Consider the following 24,212-nt stretch of genomic DNA (forward strand, 5'->3'; position numbering starts at 1 on the left):
TATTAGAGCCCAGATGTACATCTATTATTTCTAATACAGTTTCTCCATTGTATTTCTTTTACAGTGAATTAATCTAGACTGTTTTTGTTTTATTTCAGTTTAAAATCTATTAGAAAAATAAATCTAGAATAAGACATCACTACAAAGAAAGAGAACAACAACAACAAGAAAGGAAAGTGGAAGCTCAAACAAAAATTTGCCAAAAAAAAATAGTTCTTTAAATCCTTGAATATATATTGCCTTTAATACATTTACACCAGGGCAAATTTTGGCTACATAGATGTGTTGTGTTTTCTTGCAGCTGTGTGCACCTCATAAGTTATTCCTTTTATTCAAGCTCTAAATCTTATTTTTCTTTTAATTCAAGCTGTAAGACTTGAATACAACAAATTTAGGAAGAAGTTCCTCAGGCCAAAAGATATAAATGTAACAATATCTTTCCCTGTGCTGACTGTGGTAGCAGGTATGTTCAGCATCCTGCTCAGAACAGAGCTCGTTGTGCTGGCATCTGTAGCTTTTTATCTGTGGGAGGTACTCAGGTGCTGCTCATGCATCCTTAGTTTTGATGTGGCTTTATAAATTTGTCTGCAGTAATGACATCTTCTCAAAAAGGCAAATACTGAAGTCACAAAAAAAAAAAAATAAAAGCTGTTCTTAACAGAAATGGAAGAACCACTCTGATGCTTTTCATCTTTAAAATAAAATTTCATGCAGCATTTGAAAATTAGAATGACTTAAAAAGAAAAGCCTAGAAGATGTCCTGCTGTAGCACAAGTAAAATCAGTAAGCCACAGCTTGCAGGTTTTTTTATACAATCATCCTGTCAGGGGCACAGTTTTCTATTCAGGCCCACATTGCAGTTTGTGTGACTAGCATTTCCCACATGCAAGTCTGTCTTTATTTTTCTCTGCAAGGGCAAACCATACAGGGATTTTTTTTTTTTTAATGATTGAACACATGTACTCTCTGCTATATGTTTGTTCTTAATTCCTGTTGAAATTTGTTCAGCAATCTTGAACTGACTCTCAAGAAAGCTTTATCTCCTGTACAAATAATTCTAACCCTTGTACTAGATAATTCTAACGTATCTGTTGTCTCCCTGTCCTAAAGTTTTGTCGTACTTTGGTATTGTAGACACAGACTACTGAGTGCTTAAATATTAAAATTCAACATGAAATTCCATAGGGAATGGATAAGTTATGGATGTCCCCTTTTCACTCCTAACCCCATGGAGTTTGTAATGACTTAACCCCAAGTATCCAGAGATGTAAAACAAATCATCTGGATGCAGATTTAGAAAACTGAAACATCTGGGAGATTCTTTTCTTTAATGCTTCTAGATTAATCACCCGTATTCTATTAATTTGTTTTAGATTGGTTTTGTCACTACAGAGTTAAACATGTGGGCAGAGTCCAATGACATGAGGTTTAATAAGGTCAAATGCCGGGTCCTGAACTTGGGGCACAACAACCCTATGCAGTGCTACAGACTAGGAGAAGTCTGTCTAGAAAGCTGCCTGGAGGAGAGGGACCTGGGCGTGTTGGTTGACAGCGACTGAACATGAGCCAGCAGTGGCCCAGGTGGCCAAGAAGGCCAATGGCATCTTGGCTTGGATCAGAAACGGCGTGACCAGCAGGTCCAGGGAGGTTATTCTCCCTCTGGAATCGGCACTGGTGAGACCACTTCTCAAATACTGTGTTCAGTTCTGGGCCCCTCACCACAAGAAGGATGTTGAGGCTCTGGAGTGAGTCCAGAGAAGAGCAACAAAGCTGGTGAGGGGGCTGGAGAGCAGGTCTTACGAGGAGCGGCTGAGAGAGCTGGGGTTGTTTAGCCTGGAGAAGAGGAGGCTGAGGGGAGACCTTTCAGGGGAGACCAGAAAGGAGGTTGTGGAGAGGAGGGAGCTGGCCTCTTCTCCCAAGTGACAGGGGACAGGACAAGAGGGAATGGCCTCAAGCTCCACCAGGGGAGGTTTAGGCTGGACATTAGGAAAAAAATCTTCACAGAAAGGGTCATTGGGCACTGGCAGAGGCTGCCCAGGGAGGTGGCTGATTCACCTTCCCTGGAGGTGTTTAAGGCACGGGTGGACGAGGTGCTAAGGGGCATGGTTTAGTGTTTGATAGGAATGGTTGGACTCGATGATCCGGTGGGTCTCTTCCAACCTGGTTATTCTATGATTCTGTGATTCTGTGTTTGTTGGGGGCACGCTCAGCTGGAATTATTCATCCTATGAAGCAGAACAGTTTTCCATGTCTTATCCTTTGCACAACTAGGAACTCTATTCTTTCCTTGTTAATACTTAAATGTGCCTATTATGTATATACTCAGAAACTGTATTAGAAGAATGATTAGGGTTTCAAAATCTAGAAAAGCCAGAACTGATGTTACCAGTGTGATTCCCTGTGCAATGTCACTTCCTCCCTGTGCAAGTCCATTATAATGTGAAGTGGAATACTTTCTTTTTGCTTACAGTATGCAAAATACATTTAACCCAAGAACAGATGTGCTTACACGTATAATCCAATATTTTTAGGTGTCAGTTAAATTCCAGAACACTATGGATGACTTTTGTTTACAGGATTGTTTAAAATTTTAGATTAAGTGATAATAGCTACTTTCTCTGCTTTTTCCTGGATTCTAACAGCTGAGGAGTCTTCTTTATTATGAATAATACTTGGTGTAGTGTTAATTCAATCATAAACCTAATCTTGATTTTTAGAAGAACGTTTTCTTGTGCCACATTCAGGCTGCTGATATATATTGTTAATACAACAAGCCTGCATGTCATGATATGACAATTGTCTTGTAAGCAATTTTATATCCTCTCGCTAATACCCAATATGATCATAATTCATTTACGCAGATTTAAGAAGCTCATGAGAAATGATGAGTAATTTTGTAAAAAGATGTAATGAATACATGTATATAGCAAGCAGAAACAGCAAATCTAATTTTTACCTTCATATAATAACATGGATGCATTTAAATCTGAAAGAAGTTATAATATACTTTTAGATAATTTAATAAGATGGGTGAATAAGGAAATATGTTTTGTTTCCCTGATTGTGTTCCTATATTTGGTGCCCAGTACACAAAAAACAGCCACATAGTAGAGTGGGTCCAATGGAGAGTTAGCAAGGCGGTTAAGGGGCTGATATAGGTTTTACATGGAGAGGCTGGGAGAAATGGGTCTGTTCAGCTTTAAGAGGAAAAGATTAAGGGAGGTTTTATTACTGTCTAGAAGTATCTAATGGGAGGCTACAGACAAGGCTGAGCCAGAGCCTCCTTAGAGGTGGCAAATGATGGAGAAGAGGCAACAGACCTCTCCAATCGCCACAGGCTGATTTGGGGTGGGGGGAAGTTGGTTGGTTGTTTTGTTTTTACTACAATGATGATTGTAAACTGGTTTCTCATGATAGTTGTGGAAGCAATATGCTTGGATAAACTCAAAGCTTAACTAAGCCAAGTCCTGAGCAAACTGATCTAATTGGATCTATTTTGAGCAGAGGGCTAGATACGAGTATCTACAGGGGCTCCTTCCAAACTTTAATGAATTTGTGATGCTTTACTTTAAGACTGACAACATGTCAAATATGCATCTACACAGGTGCTCCAAATATTGGCATAAACTAACATTTTGGACCCCAAAACTCCCCAAGGCAGCTATACTTTGCAGATGACTTTAATGGTCCAGAACATAAAATCATAGAATGATTTGGGCTGGAAGGGAGCTTAAAGATCATTCAGTTCCAGCACCCATGTCACGGGCGGGCAACCCTCCCTCTAGATCAGGATGCTCAAGGCCCCATCAATTCTGGCCTTGAAGACTTCCTGGGAAGGTACAGCCACCACCTCTCTGGGTAACCTCTTCAAGTACCTCCCCACCTTTATCATGAAGAAATTCTTTCTAATGTCTAATCTAAATCTTCCCCCTTACAATTTTAAGCCATTCCCCTTCATCCTATCACTCCATGTCCTTGTAAAGAGTCCCTCCCCAGTTTTCTTGTAGGCCCTCTTCAGGTATTGGAAGGCAGCTGTAAGTTCTCCCTGGAGCCTTCTCTTCTCCAGGCTGATCAGGCCCAACTCTCTCAGCCTGTCCTCAGAGCAGAGGTGCTTTAGCTTTCTGATCATGTTTGTGGACCTCTTCTGGATGCGTTCCAACAGCTCCATGCCCTTCTTTTGCTGAGAATTCCAGAAGTGAATACAATAGAAGAAGGTGATCTCAACAAGAAGAGAGTACACATCATTGCTGGATATGTGGACAATTCAGTTTCAAAACGAATTAAATTTTTCAGTGAATAATCTGCGTGCAGGAGATTCTCACAAAAACTACTTTATTATCTGGCATCATTTGATATTTGAAGAGTCGATACTTTAAAGCTCATAACACAGAATATTTTTCAGTTTTATGCTTTCATCCTTGGAAAATGTCTAGGAATCTCATCACTTCATAAAACTATCAGTTTGATGCCAACAGTCTGAATGCAAACTCCCATGAAGCTGGCATTAGACCACATTTATATTAGTGTAATTTTGTGGAAACTAATGGAGTTGTGTAAAAGATTGTGTATTGTTTCCTTTTTACAAATAGGCACATTATTGAAAAATATGCAATAGCAAACATTTCTTGCCTTCAGTAAGTCAGGATGTGATCTAATAGGTTTAAGCATCCAGGGATTTCTTGTTAAGCAGGATGCCTATGGGGCTCAGTAAATCTCTGATTCTTTTCTATACTCATAATGCAAGTTACTTTTCTGTAATTCTGGCCTTTATGCTAAGAAAGACAAACAATTATTTAGATCTTATTTAAGGTGGAATCATAATTTTCAAGTATCAAATATTATATAAACATATTCATTCAACATTTTCTAGCAAAACAACTCTATTTTTTAGATTTTGCCTAGAGTTTCTTGGATGATTTATGATATACTGAAAGTATTTTTTCTTTTTATGATTTATTCCTTAATAATAGTCTCTGAAAAACAAAATAATGCTGAGGTTTTGATAATGAAACATCATTATGAGTCAGTTATCTGCATATATGACTCCACAGAATATCTACTATTCTATAAAAATTACTACTTTTTAAATAACTTCATGCATGTAGAATACTCTTGCAAGCAATGTTGCTTTCAAAAGCTGCTTCTGAGTGAATCTTGTTGGATCTTTCCATCCATTTTCAGAAAGGATGTCACTGCCGTGAGCAACAACTTCTCAGAGAGTTGTTGCGACATCCCAACCGGTCATGTTGAGGGCTGGGAGCTCTTGAGTCACTATAATTTTCTCAGATTTCAATTACATCCACTGGTAGGACCGTTCTTGAGGGTAGTATTAAAATTTGTGGGATTTTTCTGAGTTTGCAAGGACAGCAGTTGTTCCTAAATAATTTCCACACTTTTAGTAAAAATTTATTTCAAAAATTACCTGAGTAATCCATTTGTTGGTGACTCTGTTAAGAAACTCTCTACAATTGTTGGTTTGGGGAGATGATTTCTGAAGTAGGAAGTGCTAGGAAAGAAGAAAGTAATATTGAAAATCATTTTTTTTTTCATTTTTAAGAACAAGATGCTTTACTTTTAGCTTTTTCATTTTTGTCCTTTTAGAAAAAAAAAAGTTATTTGGACCAGCTAACTACATTTTCAATCTGAATTAATTTCCACTTAGTTATCTAGCTCTCATTTAATTTTAGGGAATTGTGAGATGATAACAGTTTTAAAAGGGTGAAACTGCTAGTAGAAAACAATTCTAACTACTTAAAACTCTAAAAAATGGCCTACAACAACTATATTAAAATTATAGAATACTTTAGGTTGGAAAAGACCTTTAAGATAATTGAGTTCAATTGTTAAAAGGTAGGTTTCGTAGCTATGCTTAACTACCTTAATTTCCCTAAAGATAAAGATATAAAAACCACAGTCAAAAGGGTGTCTTTCGTATTTCATCCTTTCTGAGGGAAGCAGACAGTCTTTAATATTTATATAAAGAAATCTAACAAGAGATCTCAGCTGCCTAATCTTTGGAGGTAAACTGAGCTCTGCATCTTCATGTGAGCTCTGTGGAAGTGATGGTACAGAATACTTCTGCAGGGAAGAAAATTGTTAGATTTTAACAGAATCGCTTTAAAAACTAGGGTTTCTCAGAAAGTAAGATATTTTTTCACCCTGTAATTTGTATGGGTAATTTTTTTCTTTTTTTTTTTTTTTTTTGACATGTAATGCCACATTGTGAGAAAAAAATGTTGTAAGATCTTCAATACCTTTTCTTTTTTCTTCCATTATTGAGCACTTCTAATACATTGCTATATCTACTTCTTTTTCTTTTAGTTTGGTGACCCCCTTTTGTTGGACAAATGATAAAAGATGGCTACTGCTACTGTGAAAGATGAGAAATTATCAAAACAGTAGTGTTCTCTCATCTTTTTTTTTGTGCAGAATTGTTCAAAGCGACCAAATCATGAAGATTCCTTATTATAAGAAATGAAAGTGATGTTAACGTGACATTTTGGTGGCTAACAACAGCAGCTAACGTACTGAAGAATTTTCTTTATCTCTCACTGTGTTGAAGGAATATCTCTTTTTATTATAGCTTTGTTTCTCATCCCTCCTCTTTTGCTCTAAGACATCAGGAAACTTATGTTCCTTCTAGCAGGAAAGAAAAGCGGCAAGAAGTTGTAACAATAACAAGTGCTGCTTCATGATTCATAATATTTGACTTAAAGAAAATAAGTAGCAAAAGATTCATTTCTCCCCATTTCAATAACACACCATATGGAAAAATAATGAAGTTTAGGCCAAACTTCATACAAAATGCAGAGTGAAGTGCAAAAGATACTAAACATAAACTTGCTAAAGAAGTAATTCTTTATTCTACCTATCAATTAATAAAATAAAACAAGAAAGACTTGAGAAATCAGGTATTTGATCCGCTATCATTCCCCTGAAAAAATATTCTTTAAATGGTTTCTGAGAAATCTATATATCTCTAACAGGAGTGAATAAAGGTTCCTATCTGCCTTTAACAATCCAACTTCTTGAAGATTTTGAACATTCTGAAGCTGGCAGGAGTTCATTTGTTAGAATTCCTCCTGTATGTCTGATTGTACATCTGCAGAGCAATCATATACAACTAACAAAACCTTGAAGTTATATATTTGCCGCTTAAGAAAGAAATAACGTAATCGTTATTACTCTGAGAAAAGATCTGGTCTCAGAGATCTTCAGTTTCTACAGTTCCAACTTGTTATTTTTTCAAAACTTAAAATATTAAATTTGAACTTGTCATGATTGGTACTACCCATGCCTCAAAATTCACTCTTCTGGACTTTTTTTGATAGGAATGGTTGGACTCGATGATCCGGTGGGTCTCTTCCAACCTGGTTATTCTGTGATTCTATGATTCTATGATTTAAATCAGGAACTTTGACAGTCCTATGAACAGCTAACAACTTCCCTGAGAATCCTACAAGTTCTTCAAAGATCCTAATTGACAATACACTAGCTAATAAATTGTATATTATAGAAAAAATAAATGTGGTAAATTATGTATGTGGTCTGCTAGAATTTATAATAAAAGATCTATATTAAATGATTTTGCCTCTTTTTTTTTGTTTTCATGATGTTTAATTTCATAATACATTGGTAAATGTTTGTATTTAAAATATGAAATACATATTTTTTTTCTAGTCCTGTCCATGGTAGAAAGAACCAGACAGTGGATGAGAGAATTGATGTACTATCTTTTGTATTAAATGACAAAATTAAAAATAGGCATCATAAAAATACTAAAGTGATTTTGACACGAGAGAAAGACTTGAAAACCTGTATATTGCTTGCATGCTTTTATGAATACCTTCGTACTTTCTAAAAGAACTTCCTACTTAATTTATTGCTTTATTCCAGCAATAAAGACACATTTGTAATATTGAAATATTACTTGAATTGAAATATTATTGAATATTTATGAAATAAAGAAACCTTGACTTTCAGCTTACTTTTTTCAGGAAAATATGGATCTTAAGACCTCTTAATTTTAGTCACCAAACAACATTTGGAGTACAAGTTTTATGTTGCCATGGTTTAACCCCAGTCAGCAACCACACAGACATTCACTGACTCTTCCCAGGTGGCATGGGGTGAGAAGTAGAGAAGTCCTTGACTCTGTGTAAGCACTGCTCAGCAATAAATAAAATATCATTTCATTATCAATGTTCTTCTCTTACTACGTCTAAAAGATCAGCAGCTTTTGGGGTGAAAATTAACCCTAACCCAGCTGAAACCAGGGCACATGTTAATAACACCCATAAAAATGAAGAAAACCTAAGCTTATCTTGCTTCATTTGCAGGTTTTTCTGGCCAGTACTGTGAAATAGAAATGAATGAGTGTGATTCAGCTCCCTGCCTGAATGGTGCTGTCTGTCAGAGTGATGTCAACAGCTATGATTGTTTTTGTCCTGAAGGTAAGTTGTTCAAAATAATTTATTTTTATTATCTTTGACAATTTTCATAATTGCCTGCAGCCTGCAAAACATCTTTTTGACAGTCTTCAAAACCATTGTTAAAATTTCTTTTCTATTAAAGTTATTCATTCTTTTATGAAGTATCATTTGCATTTCTGTCCACAAGAGCACCCAATAAAATGAACACACTCATAAAGAATGGAGGCAGATATACATATATGTGCTACTTTTTTTTTCCAGATAAAACTTTATTATTTTAGCAAAGTGTGAAAGAGTGGAGAAAACAAAAAATTGCAGTATGTGAAATCCACAGGAAATTTATCAAGAAACTTACAAAGAAAATATTTTATCCTGGTGTACTGTCTTGTGTCATTGTGACTGAGCATAGCAGGTAAATTACAATGGCCTTAATAATGACTGTAATGTATCTTCCATACAAAAACTTTCACAAACAAAACTAATGTGATTTTCAGCAATTTTGGTCTATTTCTTTAAAAATGAATATTGTTAAGTGTTATCAGAAGTGGATGAAGAAGCGAGAAGTTTCAAGAAAAAGTAGTTAAAGGAGAAACTTAAATATTTAAAAACACTTAATATTGCAGTGCATTTCTGAGATGCTTAAAAATGTGTTTCTTCTGAATATCTGTATTTTTTTAAATTGGATTTTTAGTTAAAAATAATATTGAAATTGTGATGTATAGTGTGGTACTTTTTTCTGCATTTTAAATTTTCTTATACTTGATTGATTTTAATTTTAAAATAATATTTGGTATGTACATGATGATGAGTTGATTTAATATTTTTTAATATTTCAGGAATTTATATATTAATACAAGCATTCTAGTGGCGATAAGTTCAGAAACTTATCACAAAAGAAGAAATTGTTACAACTAATTCTCATAAGTACAGCCTCACTCATTAGTTAGTTTAAATAAGAAGCTAAAACACGTATTGGAAGGCAGTTGAAAATTAAGCTTAGAAAAGATCATTATGCTGTTTAGTGCGCCTGACCAGCTTAAAGAAAAATAAATCTTGGGATCTACATTGATAATTTTATAGCTTGCTTACTACCTGTGAGACATTGGTCTGATCAAACTCCAAATGCAAATGAGAAATGTTACTATATACATTATTAATGAACTAAGAGTAATTCTAAAGTTTTACGATGTAGGGATCAGTGGAAATTGGTTCCATGGTCAGTTTGAGAAATTATGGGAATATGCCTTGTACTGAGGGTGCTGATAGCTTAGCATTAGTCATGGTCTTCCTGCAGCCATGGCCTGTGACAGCACTAATGATAGTCATTTTGTAGCATGACCACGAATTAGAGTACATTTACAAGAGCGTAAAATGTCAGATACTAGAGTGGAGTTTCTCCAGCAATTTCAAGTACAAAAAAAGCCACTGTTTGACTTCTGACTGTGCTAAAAGTCACTGTGACATGAGCAAAAAAAATGAGAAAAAGTAAAGAAGTAACAATTTGAGAACTGATTTTTAGAACTATAATTAGATGCCCAAAATCTTCATCATTTACCTTCATCTGCAATGCCCTCAAAATGGCAGAAGATATGTAGATTATGAATTCTCTGCTAAAGGTCAACTAGATTAATGAAAATCCTGAATCCTAAATTTGTTCTTTCAATTATTAACTACTTTTAAGGTATATTTGATGGTCAAATGTATTTTTCTATTAGCGACAGAGCAGAAAAAGCATTTAGAAAGATCTTTCAATAAGACTTCAATTAATTTTCTTACTAAAGTACATTGAAAGCAATGTATTTTTTAGAAAAGGGGATCCAAAGACATACTTTAGAAAAGAAGGCACAGATATAGCTGAATAATATACAGCTCTTTGTTTTTCCCAACCAAGGATTTGAAGGTCTAAACTGTGAAATCAACTTTGATGAGTGCACTTACGGCTTCTGTAAAAGCAATTCAACTTGTTTAGACCTGGTTGCAGACTACAATTGCGTTTGTCCTCCAGGATTCACTGGTAAGATTTATTTTAACTCTGGAAAAGACAGTCATAGTTATACTTTTTATTTCCTCCTCCGAAATGAAAACAAGCTCTTTTAAGCTGCATTTTGTTCACTGTTTTAGCATTAAGAATAATAATTCAACTCAGTGTTCTGTGCTATTGATCATCAACTTTAATTTCCCTACTGATATGATAAAAATTGAAGGCAGTGACTGTGCTGTCTGATTAAATGATGGAAAGCAAAACCATACTTTGCCTAGGAAAAAAGTTGTTAGAAAACCACCTAGTCTATGAAAATTAGAGAACAATGATAGCTATAGCTGGTGCTGTTTGTCTTCAGAAGATTGCATCACAGCTGTAATTGACTGAGATAGAATTGAAAATCAGTTTCAGCAAGAGTACGCTTTGTCCTCTTCAAAAAAGATACCATCAGATCCTTATGATAAATAGCTTGTAAATTGCACAATTATTTGTGTGTCTAACAGGTTTAAGAAATTAGTTCTTGTGTCAGGAATAGTCTTCATCACCCTACTTTCTGCCAAAAGCAGAAATAAAATCATGGGGAAATCAATAAAAACTGTTTCAGAGAATATGTCATCTTAGCAACTAATATGCTGTGATAACAGAGACTGGAACACACTGACTTTCAGCTGCTGATTTCAGAGAGGCAAATGGAGCAGCATTAGTCATAAGTGGAAACAGGAAGACAAGCAGTGGCACTCAGAAATCATACACTGGGTGTTGTAATAAGAAAACAAACACATACGCATTGAGAGTTCAAAATCTGTGTTGGCAAAGGAGAGGGAAGAGAAAAAAATGAAAGAAATTGTTATGGAGAAATGAAAGGTCAAAGAAGCAAGCAGAGCAGTGAATGATAAGGAAGAAAAATTAAGTTAAAAATAAATAGTGCATTTCAGGTTGATAGTAACACCAGTGATATTCAGTTCAGGAGTACTTCATACATATTTTGTCAATGGTTAAAAATAGGCAGATGGGACATAAGGAACATAAGATGATACACAAATATGTAGAATCTGGGAAAGTGATAATAGTTGCAGTTCCCACAGACGTCTGTGATTTTGCTCTTCCATGCCAACGTGTTCTAATACTATTCAGTATTACACAACTGAGATGTGCTCTAGTTCCTACAAGATCATATTCTCCTTTTCTTTTTTCTTTGATAACTGTCTTTGTTGTCATGAATTTGCATAGTCTGTGCCTGTTCTGTGTCAATCATTAAAATAATCGAGGTCATTACAAAGCATTTGTTCATTTAAATAGAAACATTTTTAATGTAGCATTTTTAAAGGAAGGATTTTTTTTTTAACTCTTACTGCAATGCTGCAAGAATCAAAATAGAAAACATTTAACTTTTCAGTGGTAGGTTGCAAACAGTGTGAATTAAGGAATGCAGGAAAAGCTGTTCTTTTGAAAATAGGCTGCACTATTTTAGGATGTGATAGGGTTCACATTACAGAATCAGAGCTATAAAATAATGTGTGTGTGTCATCAAAGAATAGTGCAACAGGATATGTTCTCCTTAGGAGGAACACTATATCCTGCCTTCATACTGATGCAAACGGTTTGCTGATAACCTATCTGTTCATACCAAGACTGAAAGGAGTCAAGATCTGTCAACAGTAAAGCAGCTGTCAGTGTATAATAGACAGATTTTAATGGATACTGCAAAGCCTATGCTGAAGTTGCAGAAGTTCACATGTCTATATAATAGACTATTAGGAAAAGCCTCTATTTTGTCCTGCATTTCCTGTGTGAGAGAATTTTCATCATGAATGTACTATTGATCTCACTTCACATTGACTTTTTATGTGAGACAGGACAGCTCCCACAAGAAAACAAATTAGCCAGTCTACTGACCGTAATTGGAGATGAGGATCCTCCTGATTACACTGAATATTTTCATCTGTTCTCACGCTATTTGTATGAAATGCACAGTCAGCCATCATGGGTGTCATTAGGTCTGCTCTTTCTAGGCCTTCAAACATCTGCTTCAGCCTCCCTAGAAAGAGTTTTTGATGCTAAATACATGAATGCTTGAGCTTCTGCCTTCTAAGAGAAGCAAACATTGCTAGAATAGTATCCCGTGTCCTGAGTTCTAGACTTTATGTAAATGGCCCAAGAAAATATTGCCATCATCACAGTGACGCAGTCAAAACCTCTTTAAATGCAAATGGAAACACAGTGTATATATAAGATTTTTTTGTTCATCCAGTCGATAATTTAGCAAAGTAGAAATCCATATTATATAATGAATGTAGAAAAACATTAACAGCATAGTCAAAAGTATTATACTGGAGAACATATTAATACCTATCTATTCTTTGATGCTATGCTCAACTTTCCAGTGTCCCTCTGGGTCCTAGAGGTGACAGTTTTACTCTTCTCAAGAAGGTGTGGAGGGGTTTAGACCTTAGTCATCAGCATTTTGAGCCTTTTCCCAACAGAAAGATGATGTTCATGGTAGAGGTTTGTTCCTCCCTAGTGAGGGGTCCAGCTGGGGTCATTTTTACACACTTTCTCATCCAGTCTGTATCTCTTGTTCTGCAACCTGCAGCCTGGCAGTGCCCCTCAGGTCACTCATCCCCAGGCACATAAAGGGCTATGATTTGTCAGGCAGTGATGGACAGGGAAAGTCATCCCCCTCCCCATCAGGGCTGTCCCCAGAGCTGAAACTGGAGCAGGGGAGGCAGAAGTCACCAGGGTGTCTCAGTGCAGGGGTGAAATCACAAACACCCAGATAGCCCATGGTGAGGCTGGCACACAGCTGGGCATCCCTCTGCTGAGGGCAGAAATCCTATTTACTGGGCTACAACTATTTCTCTGACTATGTGAAGGCACAAATTCTTACAGAAAGTTCATCAACAGATCTGCTAACTCCATCTCATTTACATTTAAGATTTTTCTGATGAATATTCATCAAGGACACAAAATTAGAACAATTCCAGCAAATGTATAGGGCTGATTTTTTTTTCTTTTTAGTTCTTTCAAACACATTTTTGTTTTCATAGCATGCTAAAAGGCATTTCCAAACAAAGCTTAGCTTTAGCATCTGAGTTCATTGGGCACAAAAACTGCCTTAGGCGTAGTTGTTTGCTTGTCTTACATCTACTAGCATCATGCCAGCAGCGTCACACCAGTTTGGTGTCGCATAACTGTGCACGCACGCTCTGCTGGAAAGGCAGCATTGGACAGGAGGGAGACAGCTGCCTGTTAAAATGGCCTTGGCTATGGTTTTCCACAGGCATTGGAACCCTTTCCAGCCTAAGAAGCTTGTTCCTCCCCTGGGAGCAGAGCTGGGAAGAGGCAACACTATGTGTGCAGCAGGGAACAGGTCTGGATAGAGAGAACAGCTCGCTCCTGCTGAGGAAAGCCAGCAGGACAGGAACACCCAAAGCAACTAACAGAGTCCTGAGAGGAGCAGTGTCTTCTTGCAGCTTTTGCTCCCAAGTGCATATTTTATTGCTAAAAGTGAGCACTTGACTGCTGACAACTTTGCAACTTGCTGCTTGGAATTTCCTTTGCTCTAAGCAAGAGAGGTAGATGGAAAGAAGAAGCTCCAGAGAAAGCTGAAGACAAGACTTTCTTTCTCTCTCTATTAAATCAAAGCTTGCTCTCAAATGCCCTCTTGTGGGAGTCAGCATACACAGGAGTACTGTAATTATCACATCGTAAAGATCTACTGGACAAATGGACAGATGGCAGCACTGCCACCTCCTTCCCTCACAACCTTTTGTTTGATTTTGTCAATTTGAAGGATTTCAAGAACATCTGGTGGTTAAAATAGGTAAAGACAGTCCAGGTCCGACAACCTGTCAAGCCTCAGAAACTGGATAAAAGATTTGCTCAGCACATCCAGACTAGATAATTCTGGGCATTATCAGACCTGAAGATAAGTGAAGTAGGAAATTTTGTTATTGAACATTAGGATACCTTTAGTACCTTGGGTAATAAGATACCTTGAATGAAAGCATCAGTCAGGTAGGCTGATATGTCACTTACCAGTGATGCAGGAGGAGGCAATTTTATGGGAAACTTGACTGTTTTCATTATTTGGATGGATTTCCTGTAGTAGTATTGATAAGTCACTGGAACTCAAGAATTTCATGAATCAGTGCTCTGGGAGGAGAAGGAATGTTTTCTTTTCATTTTGAATAAGTGACAGGATTATATTTTGTCCGTTTTAAAGCCTTTGTCTATTTTAATTTCTAGAAGAGATTATTAATTAAATGGATTTAAAAACTGTGCATGTGCCTGCGCTCAGAGGTGATACTTATGCTAGTGAGGTGACACCAGTGAACACTGGATTAAAAAAAAAAAAATATTCCAAAGGGTTTTTCACTTTAACATTTAGCACTGAATTTTGTTGTAATTTATCTGCAGAGGATTTTTAACCTTCCTCATTTATATCATGGATGATATAAATTTTCTAAGAGTAACATGATCCTTGTTCTAGGTTTTGCCTGTCTCTTTCATGTTCATCATTAACAAGAAGTAATAATGTTGTTAAAAGTCCCTGATATTTTTAATATCTTAAAAAGGATATCTTAGGACCATCAGATAGACAGGAGATCTACACAAGATGGATCCCAATTAATTATTATCTTTAGTAATTATAGTGGTAGGGGGTTAAAGTTTGTTCAGCTGTATGGTTAGATAACAGTGCAATTTATTAGCATGACTTTTGAAAAAGGAGCTGGACATTTAATGAAATTCAGAAGTTCCAAGCCAAAGACTTAGAGATACCACAGTTTAGAGATAGCACCAATAACTGAGAGAAGACTGGCAGGAGTCAGGGAGGATTTAACCAAGGAGTGAACTTGGTAGGCAGTTTTAGGGGTACTTAACGCTAGAGACTCCTAAAGAACACAGTGGGACATGCACAGAAAGTGAAAGGAAATACTTGGCATTTATTATAATTATGTCTAAATGTATGATTACATGCATGATGAATAATATATAGCTTTGTTTAACTTTCTGTATAAATGATGGTGACAAACCCCTTGAGATTTGAGGGAAAAATAACAATAAAACCAAAACAGCAACCTCCAAGCACGCAGCATTTGCACAAATCTGCCTAAACAATCTCACTCTCAGGGATGTAGTTATTAGCTTATTGCACACTGGATAGCAGAATCATATTTTAGACAACAATATGAATCAGCAGTCAAAATCTACCATCAGTCACATGTTGACTTGAATAAGTCCTTAGGCTTTACACAACAGACTTAAGTACGTTTGTAAGCCTTTTAATACGCTTTCTGAAGATCAAATCTATATCATTTCCTCTGGCTTGTCTCATATGAGCTTTCAGAAACCTGTAGTAGCTATTGTGGCTAAACAAGTGGTGCCTGAAACATGGAACATCTGCAAACCAAAATTCTGAAAGGTTATACATTGTCTTCTAGCTCAACTTACACCATCAGGAAGCAAAAGGTGATGCCTTTTTTTTGTATTTTCAAAAATCTTTTCCTGTTCCTTCTTGGTCTAAAGATTTCTAAGCTTTATTTTCAGTAAGTCAGCAAAAGCTGTTCTATTTTCAGCAGCTTTAAGACGACCCAGATGTTTGTAATTAATGTCAGGACCATTGCAAAGTTAAAATCATTGAGTCACCCCATCCTCCATTCCAGGCTAATCATAGAATAACCAGGTTGGAAGAGATCCACCGGATCATCGAGTCCAACCATTCCTATCAAACACTAAACCATGCCCCTTAGCACCTCGTCCACCTGTCCCTTAAACACCTCCAGGGAAAGTGACTCAACCACCTCCCTGGGCAGCCTCTGCCAGTGCCCAGTGACCCTTTCTGTGAATTTTTTTTTCTGATGTCCAGTCTGAATTTCCCCTGGCAGAAGAGGCCATTCCCTCTTGTCCTGTCCCCAGTCATTTGGGAGAAGAGGCCATCTCCCTCCTCTCTACAACCTCCTTTCAGGTAGTGGTAGAGAGCAATTACTTCTCTCCTTCAGCCTCCTCTTTTCAAGGCTGAACAACTCCAGGCTAAACCTCCCCTGGTGGAGCTTGAGGCCATTTCCTCTCATCCTGTCCCCTGTCACTTGGGAGAATCATCTCCACTTCTGTTCTCAACAGTGAAAAGGGAAGAATTGGCTTAAGAAATCTATTGGTGCTCACCCATCTTCAGAGTCAGTCACAGATCCTCCATCTTGCTTGCACCTCATGCATCAGATTAATGTTCCACATGAATGGCCCTTGCAAAATAACCCAAAAGCCATTCATTGCTTTCTCTGATGTCCCCTAGTGACTGAGTTCGCATGAACAACATGCCTGTGTCTGATCTGTAGTCAAAGCCTCAGGGTTTTCAAACCAACATAAAATCTAGAAGCTGAAGACTGAAGAAGGTGGGATCCTTTCCCCTGCAGAGCTCTGATTCATGGTAGGCCAGTGGTGACACAAGAGCAGAGCAAAAGGCTGTTTGCCTTTCCCTCTGCTCGGCTAAGACAGTAGTAGTGGGCTGCTGGTGTTCAGGAAAACGCCATAAGGTGGACTTAGAATCATAGAATCATAGAATAACCAGGTTGGAAAAGACCCACCGGACTTCCCACAGTTAGGTGTGCAAACTAAATATGCTGGAAAATAGATGGTATTTATGCATTTATACATGGAAATGTATTCAATATGTATTTCTGTGGTTATTAGAAAAGGTTTATCATCACGTTTAATGTGTAACTGTACCTGTTCCCCCTGGAAGGAATTCAGGTTAGAACACTGAGAGAGAGAAAAGAAAGATCAGCAGAGTGCAGAAAAGTCTGTTTAAGTTTCATCATGCTGCAAATTACATTACATAAACATTTTGATAAACTAATACATAAAAAAAACTATTGGATTGCATGGAAGAAAAACAAATAAATTATAGCTCAGTAGCAATGTTTTTTCCAGTCATCTGAAAAAATGAAGTTTTGTGCGTTTTTTTTTGGTTTTTTGTGAGAAGGCAAATGGCATGTTTTCCCAATAGTTTTCCTGCTACAAATACTGACATGGTCTGTTTAAATTAGGAGGTGAATGTTAACAGTTGGAACCTTCTGAAAAAAAGATAAGTTAGTAGTTCAATAAAAAATTTAATTAGTTTTCATGGAATTTACTTTATCATTGCTCAACTGAAAGTGTTATGAGATTAATTTCGTATTTCAGTTTATCCCCTATATTTTAGATGTAATAGGGTTTTTCCAATTGTGATGCCAATTGCTATGCATAATATAAGGTATGTAGAATACATTGATATTCTTCTAGGTGTGACAGTTTTTAATTATTTTTAGAAAAGTTGGAACATAATTATTCAATATGATTAGATGCTTTTTTCAATACAAAAAATATTGGTTGCTGAATAAAAACTGAAAAAATGAAAAGCAATCATATCTGGAAAAACTCATACAGTGATTAAAGCACACACAGAAAGAAGACTGGAAAAAATGGCTGAAATTTTTGTCTTCCTGAGTTACTGTGAGAAAGCAAATTTTTCCTTCACTCTATGGATTTTTATAAACTATTTTTCTTTTGTCTTTTTCTTCACAAGTGTTTTCTATTTATATTCTAAATAGTTCAGGTTATGGATGACATCATACTATGAACAGTAGTACATCACCAAAGTAAGCACAATTTTTACTTTTTACATGAGTGCATCTGTAAAAAGAAAATGTGGATATCAATACAGAATTTCCTATTGGATCAAGATTTTTATTATAAACGCTTCAATTAACATGTTAGCACTAAATTTTCTGTTATGTCATGAACAATCAGTGAATGAACTCCAACGTAAGAAAATCTGCCTCCAGCCAACTTTTCCATCCACCCCAGATACTCTGTTAATGAATTTGAGAAATGGAAAGGGAATCTTATGTAAGAATGGTTTTCCTTTTTTTTTTTTAGTAACAAATTTCCTCTTCCGCAAATATCCACCAAATCCCATTCTGTTGTGTTGGAAAAATTCCGTTGTTCAACACTACCATTGCACCAGAGGTTTTTATACAAAATTATATTTCCCAGGCTGCGCTGTGGTTTCAGCAAGTTTACCTTTGGGCACCCTCTTTTTTGACAGAGCCATACTATAAAAAGGATGACACTGTCAGTTTTAGTGTGACCACATTGAGCAGTGGCCATATTTGGTGACATCTTCAGTAACTTGTTGACTTCTTCACTTTAGCCTTTTTTTCTTTTTTTTTTCTTTTTTCTTTTTTTTGCCTTTCTCAGTTCTGCAACTCCCTATAACTACTGATTTTGCTATATTTGAGGCATTTTACATATGTTAAGCATTTTCCCTTTGTCCATTTTGTTATTCCTAACACTGTTTTTGCCCAGCTGCTATGTTTGCTTTACTACCAGTAGCAGGACACACGTGAGCTGTTAATAGCCTTGGAGTTTCCAGCATTATTCTATTAATGCAACTTCGAGGCCTCTGCTTTCTTATCTGTACTTCATCATGCTACAGCCTTACTCTAGTGTCTACACAGCATAATTGCTTACCATTCCTGTCTACATCTTATTAACAATAAGCATAACATGATGCAATTGTGCAAAATTAAGGACAATTAAAACAAATGAGGCAAGATCCACAAATGAGGCAAGATCCACAAATGAGGCTAGTAGACAAGTCTTGAGGCCCCTGGGATTTGCTTGACCCCAAAGGTGTGGCCTCATGCTAGGAATTGCAGTGCCATATGTACTGGGCTACTGTGCTGCAGTGGTGATAATGGAGATATTATCCCACAGGTTGACTCTCTTCACTTAAACAGTGCATTGGCCAGAGGCTACTGTTTGCCCAGACCTGAGGAGTCTTCAGGTGATTAGGAGTAACTGTTAAAAGTAGAGTGATGTTTTTAAACCTGTTTATGTAACTTTTACATGATTTTTTTTTTCCCTTGGCACTTCTGCAGTCAGGCAAGAAACAGAATTGCATAGATTATTTGCTCTGTTAGCCCCAGAGCAGCACCTCATAGCCAGCTTTCCCAAGAATTTCCAGAACCAATAAGGACAAGAAATATATATTTAACACCGTGACAATGATGTTACAGAGACCAGTTGACTTGGGGTGGGGTATTACTGTCACAGAAATATATACCCATTCACAGAACTGTCCTAACATTTGCCCAGGAAAGATGCACAGAAGGCTACAGCATGAGTGAACTTATTTAACAAACCAAGGACAGCTAGTTGTATATATTAGAAAGTATGTTCTGCAAAGTTCACCACTAAACCATGTCCCTAAGCACAACACCCACACTCTTTTTAACCTGTTACAATTCTTGACACCCTTTCAGTAAAATAGTTTTTCCAAATGTTTAGTCTAAACTTCCCCCGGTGCAACTTGAGGCCATTTCCTCTTGTCCTATTGCTTGTTATTTGGGAGGAGAGACCAACACCTCACCTTGTTCAGTAACCCAATTACTTAGTTTTGGTTAAAGCATACAATGAATTCAAAAGTGTTAAATCCTGATTTAAATGCATGAAGAGAAGTCAGAATTTCATCAGCATTTTTTTATAGTAATCACCATCAGATTTAGAAGTTTATATTAAATATTTTATTTAAATTTTTGTCTTCAACTTTGAGTTATTGCATCTCATTACCTTTTCTACACAAAATGAAAAAGCTTCTTGCTAACCAAGTATTTTCTCTTTGTAAAGACACTTGCACACTGTAATCAAGTCACTTCTTGTTTTCGTTTATTCTAAATGAAACAGATGGAGCTCTTTAAGCCTTTGCCGACAGCACACTTTCTTCAGTTGCTGAATAAATTGTGTAGCTTTTCCTGCACCCTTCCCACTTATTTTTAAATATGGAACATTGTAGTCAATGTTTTATGCAGAGGTATTTTACACATAAATATTCCTTCTTGTTCTTTTTAAATACATCTGCGATTTTTCTTTTATTCCTCACAGCTCTGCAATAGGGCTCATATGCTCAGGTCTTCAGCAGCCCTTTTCAAATCACTTGTTGTTTCCTCACATATAGTTCAGCTACAGTTCAGTAGCTATGACCTACATATCTTTTTCTTTGCTTATATCTGGCAGCTGCAAGTGACCAGAAGTGACCTGCAGTACATTGAAAAATGTACTGTTTAACTAAACAGAAGTTATCACAAGGTTTCCGTTAGTGCGTATACTTGGTCTCCTGTAGGAGAGAAATACAGGATAGGAAGTGAGAGTGGAAATGCAGAGTCTGTTTAAAAGACAGTGCTGAAATAACAGAGTAAGGACTTTTCACATTCACGTACAGAAAAGGATGCTTGGGGAAGTATGACATGCCTCATTTGTCTCATTATGATTTTCTCATGAGAAAGACTTGAGATGTGAATATAGGTTGAATGCGCCAATAGCTGTACTGCTTTCTTTGTACGAGTAGGACTTTCTGTCCTTCTATATTTTTGACCTTATACATTTATGAGCACATAAGGACTGTGTTTGTCTCTGCCTGCTATTGTTAATATGTTTATCCTCTGCTTGTCTTATCTGCTTCATTTCTGGACTCACTTCTTTCTTCTCTGATACAGAAATGCATTTTAATGGAGAGAGAAAGTGGAGTCACAGGTTTGGATAGAAGCACTAGATTCCAAAGTGGGAGCTCTGTTATCACCCTCAAGTAACTTAAGATCTTTACCACGAAGCAAAATAAATTTCCAGACAATCCAATTCATCATATGAACATAAAAGCCTTTGGACCTTCTTCAGTCTTATAAACAGTGTCTGTTGTCTAATTTGACTTTCACTGCAGTTTAAATGCATTACTTCTTATCCTGTCTGCTATGAACACAGAGAACTGAAGACATTTGCAAAAGCCTTTTCTCACTTTATGATTGCCATCACATTTCTATTCAAATCTTCCTTATTAAGGCTTTACAGCCCTATTCATTTTGTTTATCCTAAGAAGTCATGTTTTCGAGTTCTTTGTCATTCCTGTCATGTTCATCTGGACTGTCTTTATTTGGTCCACATTTTTCTTGAATGCAGCTCCTTGCATAGTGCAAAGCACTCCAAAGGCAGCTTTACTCCAGCTAGATAAGAACGGAAGGGCTATACGCTTTTAACTGGATATGTTCCATTTTATATATCCGAGTATACTATTTGATATTAAAAAAAAAAAAAAATCTGAGTTTTGTTCCTACTTAACTTGTGATTTGCTGTATTGTGATATCTTCCACTCATTCTGATTAGATAACATTCGATATTTCAAACTCTATTTCCAAATTGTCGAAATTTGTCAGAACTTCTAATCCTGTGCACAGCAACTTTCTTTGTTGCTTTCAATAAGCTCACTCTGTTGTACAGCATCCAGACTGTTTTTGTGAAAGCTGCCTGGAGGAGAAGGACCTGGAGGTGTTGGTTGACAGCCAACTGAACATGAGGCAGCAGTGGCCCAGGTGGCCAAGAAGGCCAATGGCATCTTGGCTTGTATCAGAAACGGCGTGACCAGCAGGTCCAGGGAGGTTATCCTCCCTCTGTACTCGGCACTGGTGAGACCGCTCCTCGAATACTGTGTTCAGTTCTGGGCCCCTCGCTACAAAGCAGGATGTTGAGGCTCTGAAGCAAGTCCAGAGAAGAGCAATGAAGCTGGCGAAGGGGCTGAAGGACAAGGCTTACAAAGAGTGGCTAAAGGAACTAGGGTTGTTCAGCCTTTAAAAGAGGAGGCTGAAGGAGAGAAGTTATTGCGCTCTACCACTACCTGAAAGGAGGGAGATGGCCTCTTCTCCCAAATGACTGGGGACAGGACAAGAGGGAATGGCCTCAGGCTGTGCCAGGGGAGGTTCAGGCTGGACATCAGAAAAAAATTTTTCACAGAAAGGGTCACTGGGCACTGGCAGAGGCTGCCCAGGGAAATGGTTGGATCACCAACCCTGGAGGTGTTTAAAAGACGGGTGGATGAGGTGCTGAGGGGCATGGCTTGGTAACTGATAGGAATGGAAGGACTCAATGATCCTGAAGGTCTTTTCCAACCTAGTGATTCTGTGATTCTGTGAAACTGAGTGGAACTAGATGGGTAGTAGATCCGTTTCTGAATCTGCACAATTAATTAATCCGGTTTTGTATTAAAACTACTGATAACTAATGTATGAGCATAGCTTTCCCACAATTTATACTTGTCTGATAATATTCTCTTGTAGTTCATATCTAGCCCAGTTTTCAGGATTTTTCATGAGAACACAGCAGAAACACTAGTGAAATCAAGGGGAATGACATATGCTACTTTTTTGCTTTTCTAATCCACATGGCCTGTCAGTCTAGTTTAGACATGAATTAGTTTGCGTATATAAGGCTCCTTTTTTTTACAAATTACTTTATACTTGTACTTTCTTACAAGTAATGACTTTAGTAACTTTTTTCCATATTTCCACCAGGAACTGAAATTACACAAGTGGATCTATAATATCACATATCTGTCTTTTACTCCTTTTTTAAAGGCTGAATTTATTGAGTCTTCAGGTGCTTTGCCTGTCTTCTGTAACCACTGAGGCTTTTTATCAGCCAGTAGCCAATGGTGAAGTTCATCAGATCAGCCTATCTGAACATCCAACTCATTTGACATACTCCAGCCTGCCGTCTTTATTCAACACTGAAGTTTCACCCTTTAATCCTAAGTATCAATTATAACAATCTGCTTGCAGCTCACATTTTACTGATGATTGAAACAAAAGAAGCATTGAACAATTTGGCATGATTATCATTGTCAGTAGCAATCCTTCTCCGTTGATTGGCAAAAAATACCTTTCCTTCAGCATGATTTCTTTTTACCCTGACCATCTCATGACAGCTACATCTTATTCAGTGCCTTAGCTGGTCTGATTTCATGTCTACATACTTCTTAGGTTGTTCTTAGTATCCTGACCTACGTTTTGGTTTTTGGGTATTTTCATCCTTTGAAAACCAGGAAGTGCCAAGCTGGTCTCCAGTGTCACACATCTGGTGTCTTTCTCCCACAAAAAGAGAGTTTGTCCTTGTCTACTCAAAAAGAGCAGCAACTTTCTTAATTACTTTTTTATTTTAGTTTAGCCTCTCATCATTTTTTTATGAGAATTTTTCTGCATTCTTTGCCATTTTTCTGTTATTGTAGTTCTGCCATTTTTTGTTATTATATTGTTTACCCTCTTCTTATCTCCCTTCCCATGGATCTTGATTGCTCTCATACAAGTTCTTCACATTCTTTTCTTCATATTTAGAAACTGTGTTTCCCTTTTACATTATATCAAATCCCAGAAAATCTGTTTGTAGTTGTCTTTTCCACTATTACAAGAAAAAATTGCTAACAGTGCATTCAAAAATCCTTGAATTTTTTAATGATTCCTTTCCAAAATAATACTTTGGTAGTTTAACACCCTAGTTAAGTTCTGTGTTCTTAAAGATTCTCCTAGTTCTTTTATTTAATTAAGACATCAATCAAACAACCAACAAAAACCCCTTGACCCTAAGCATTCCTTCAGCTAGTTTTACTGGATTTGGGATCTGCAGTGAATAATTAAATACAGTAGATTAGCTGTGAGTATGCAATATTTCCTTCATTCTTTTAATCTTACCTAGAATCTATATTTATCCTGTCTATAGCCTTCTGCTTCATTCCCCTCAAAGCTTTTTTGAAATATTCTTTCTAGAGAAATGGTATAGAGTGGGTTTTTCCTTCCTCTGTCTTCCTGTCAGTTCTTCCCCTTCCTATTGAATTTGACCTTTGTGTAGACTTTACTTTTATGTGTTAGCACAAATAATATTGTATGATTAAGGAAGACAAAATTGTCAGCTGACACCATCTCTTAGTCATGTGTTTATTG

The 24,212-nt window shown here is 36.9% G+C and overlaps 1 protein-coding gene across 3 annotated transcripts in view; it reads left to right on the plus strand.

Moving 5' to 3' along the window:
• EYS (eyes shut homolog) overlaps positions 1 to 24,212 on the plus strand; it is a 774,985-nt gene that overhangs the window by 176,641 nt on the left and 574,132 nt on the right. For all 3 annotated transcript variants that reach the window (XM_069851470.1, XM_069851468.1, XM_069851469.1), the window contains exons 12-13: positions 8,340 to 8,453; positions 10,324 to 10,446. In XM_069851470.1, the coding sequence (XP_069707571.1) occupies positions 8,340 to 8,453; positions 10,324 to 10,446 (237 nt within the window). The remainder of the gene's footprint in view (positions 1 to 8,339; positions 8,454 to 10,323; positions 10,447 to 24,212) is intronic.

This window comes from Phaenicophaeus curvirostris, chromosome 2 (assembly GCF_032191515.1).
Source record: "Phaenicophaeus curvirostris isolate KB17595 chromosome 2, BPBGC_Pcur_1.0, whole genome shotgun sequence".
In the NCBI taxonomy this organism is placed as follows: Eukaryota; Metazoa; Chordata; class Aves; order Cuculiformes; family Cuculidae; genus Phaenicophaeus; species Phaenicophaeus curvirostris.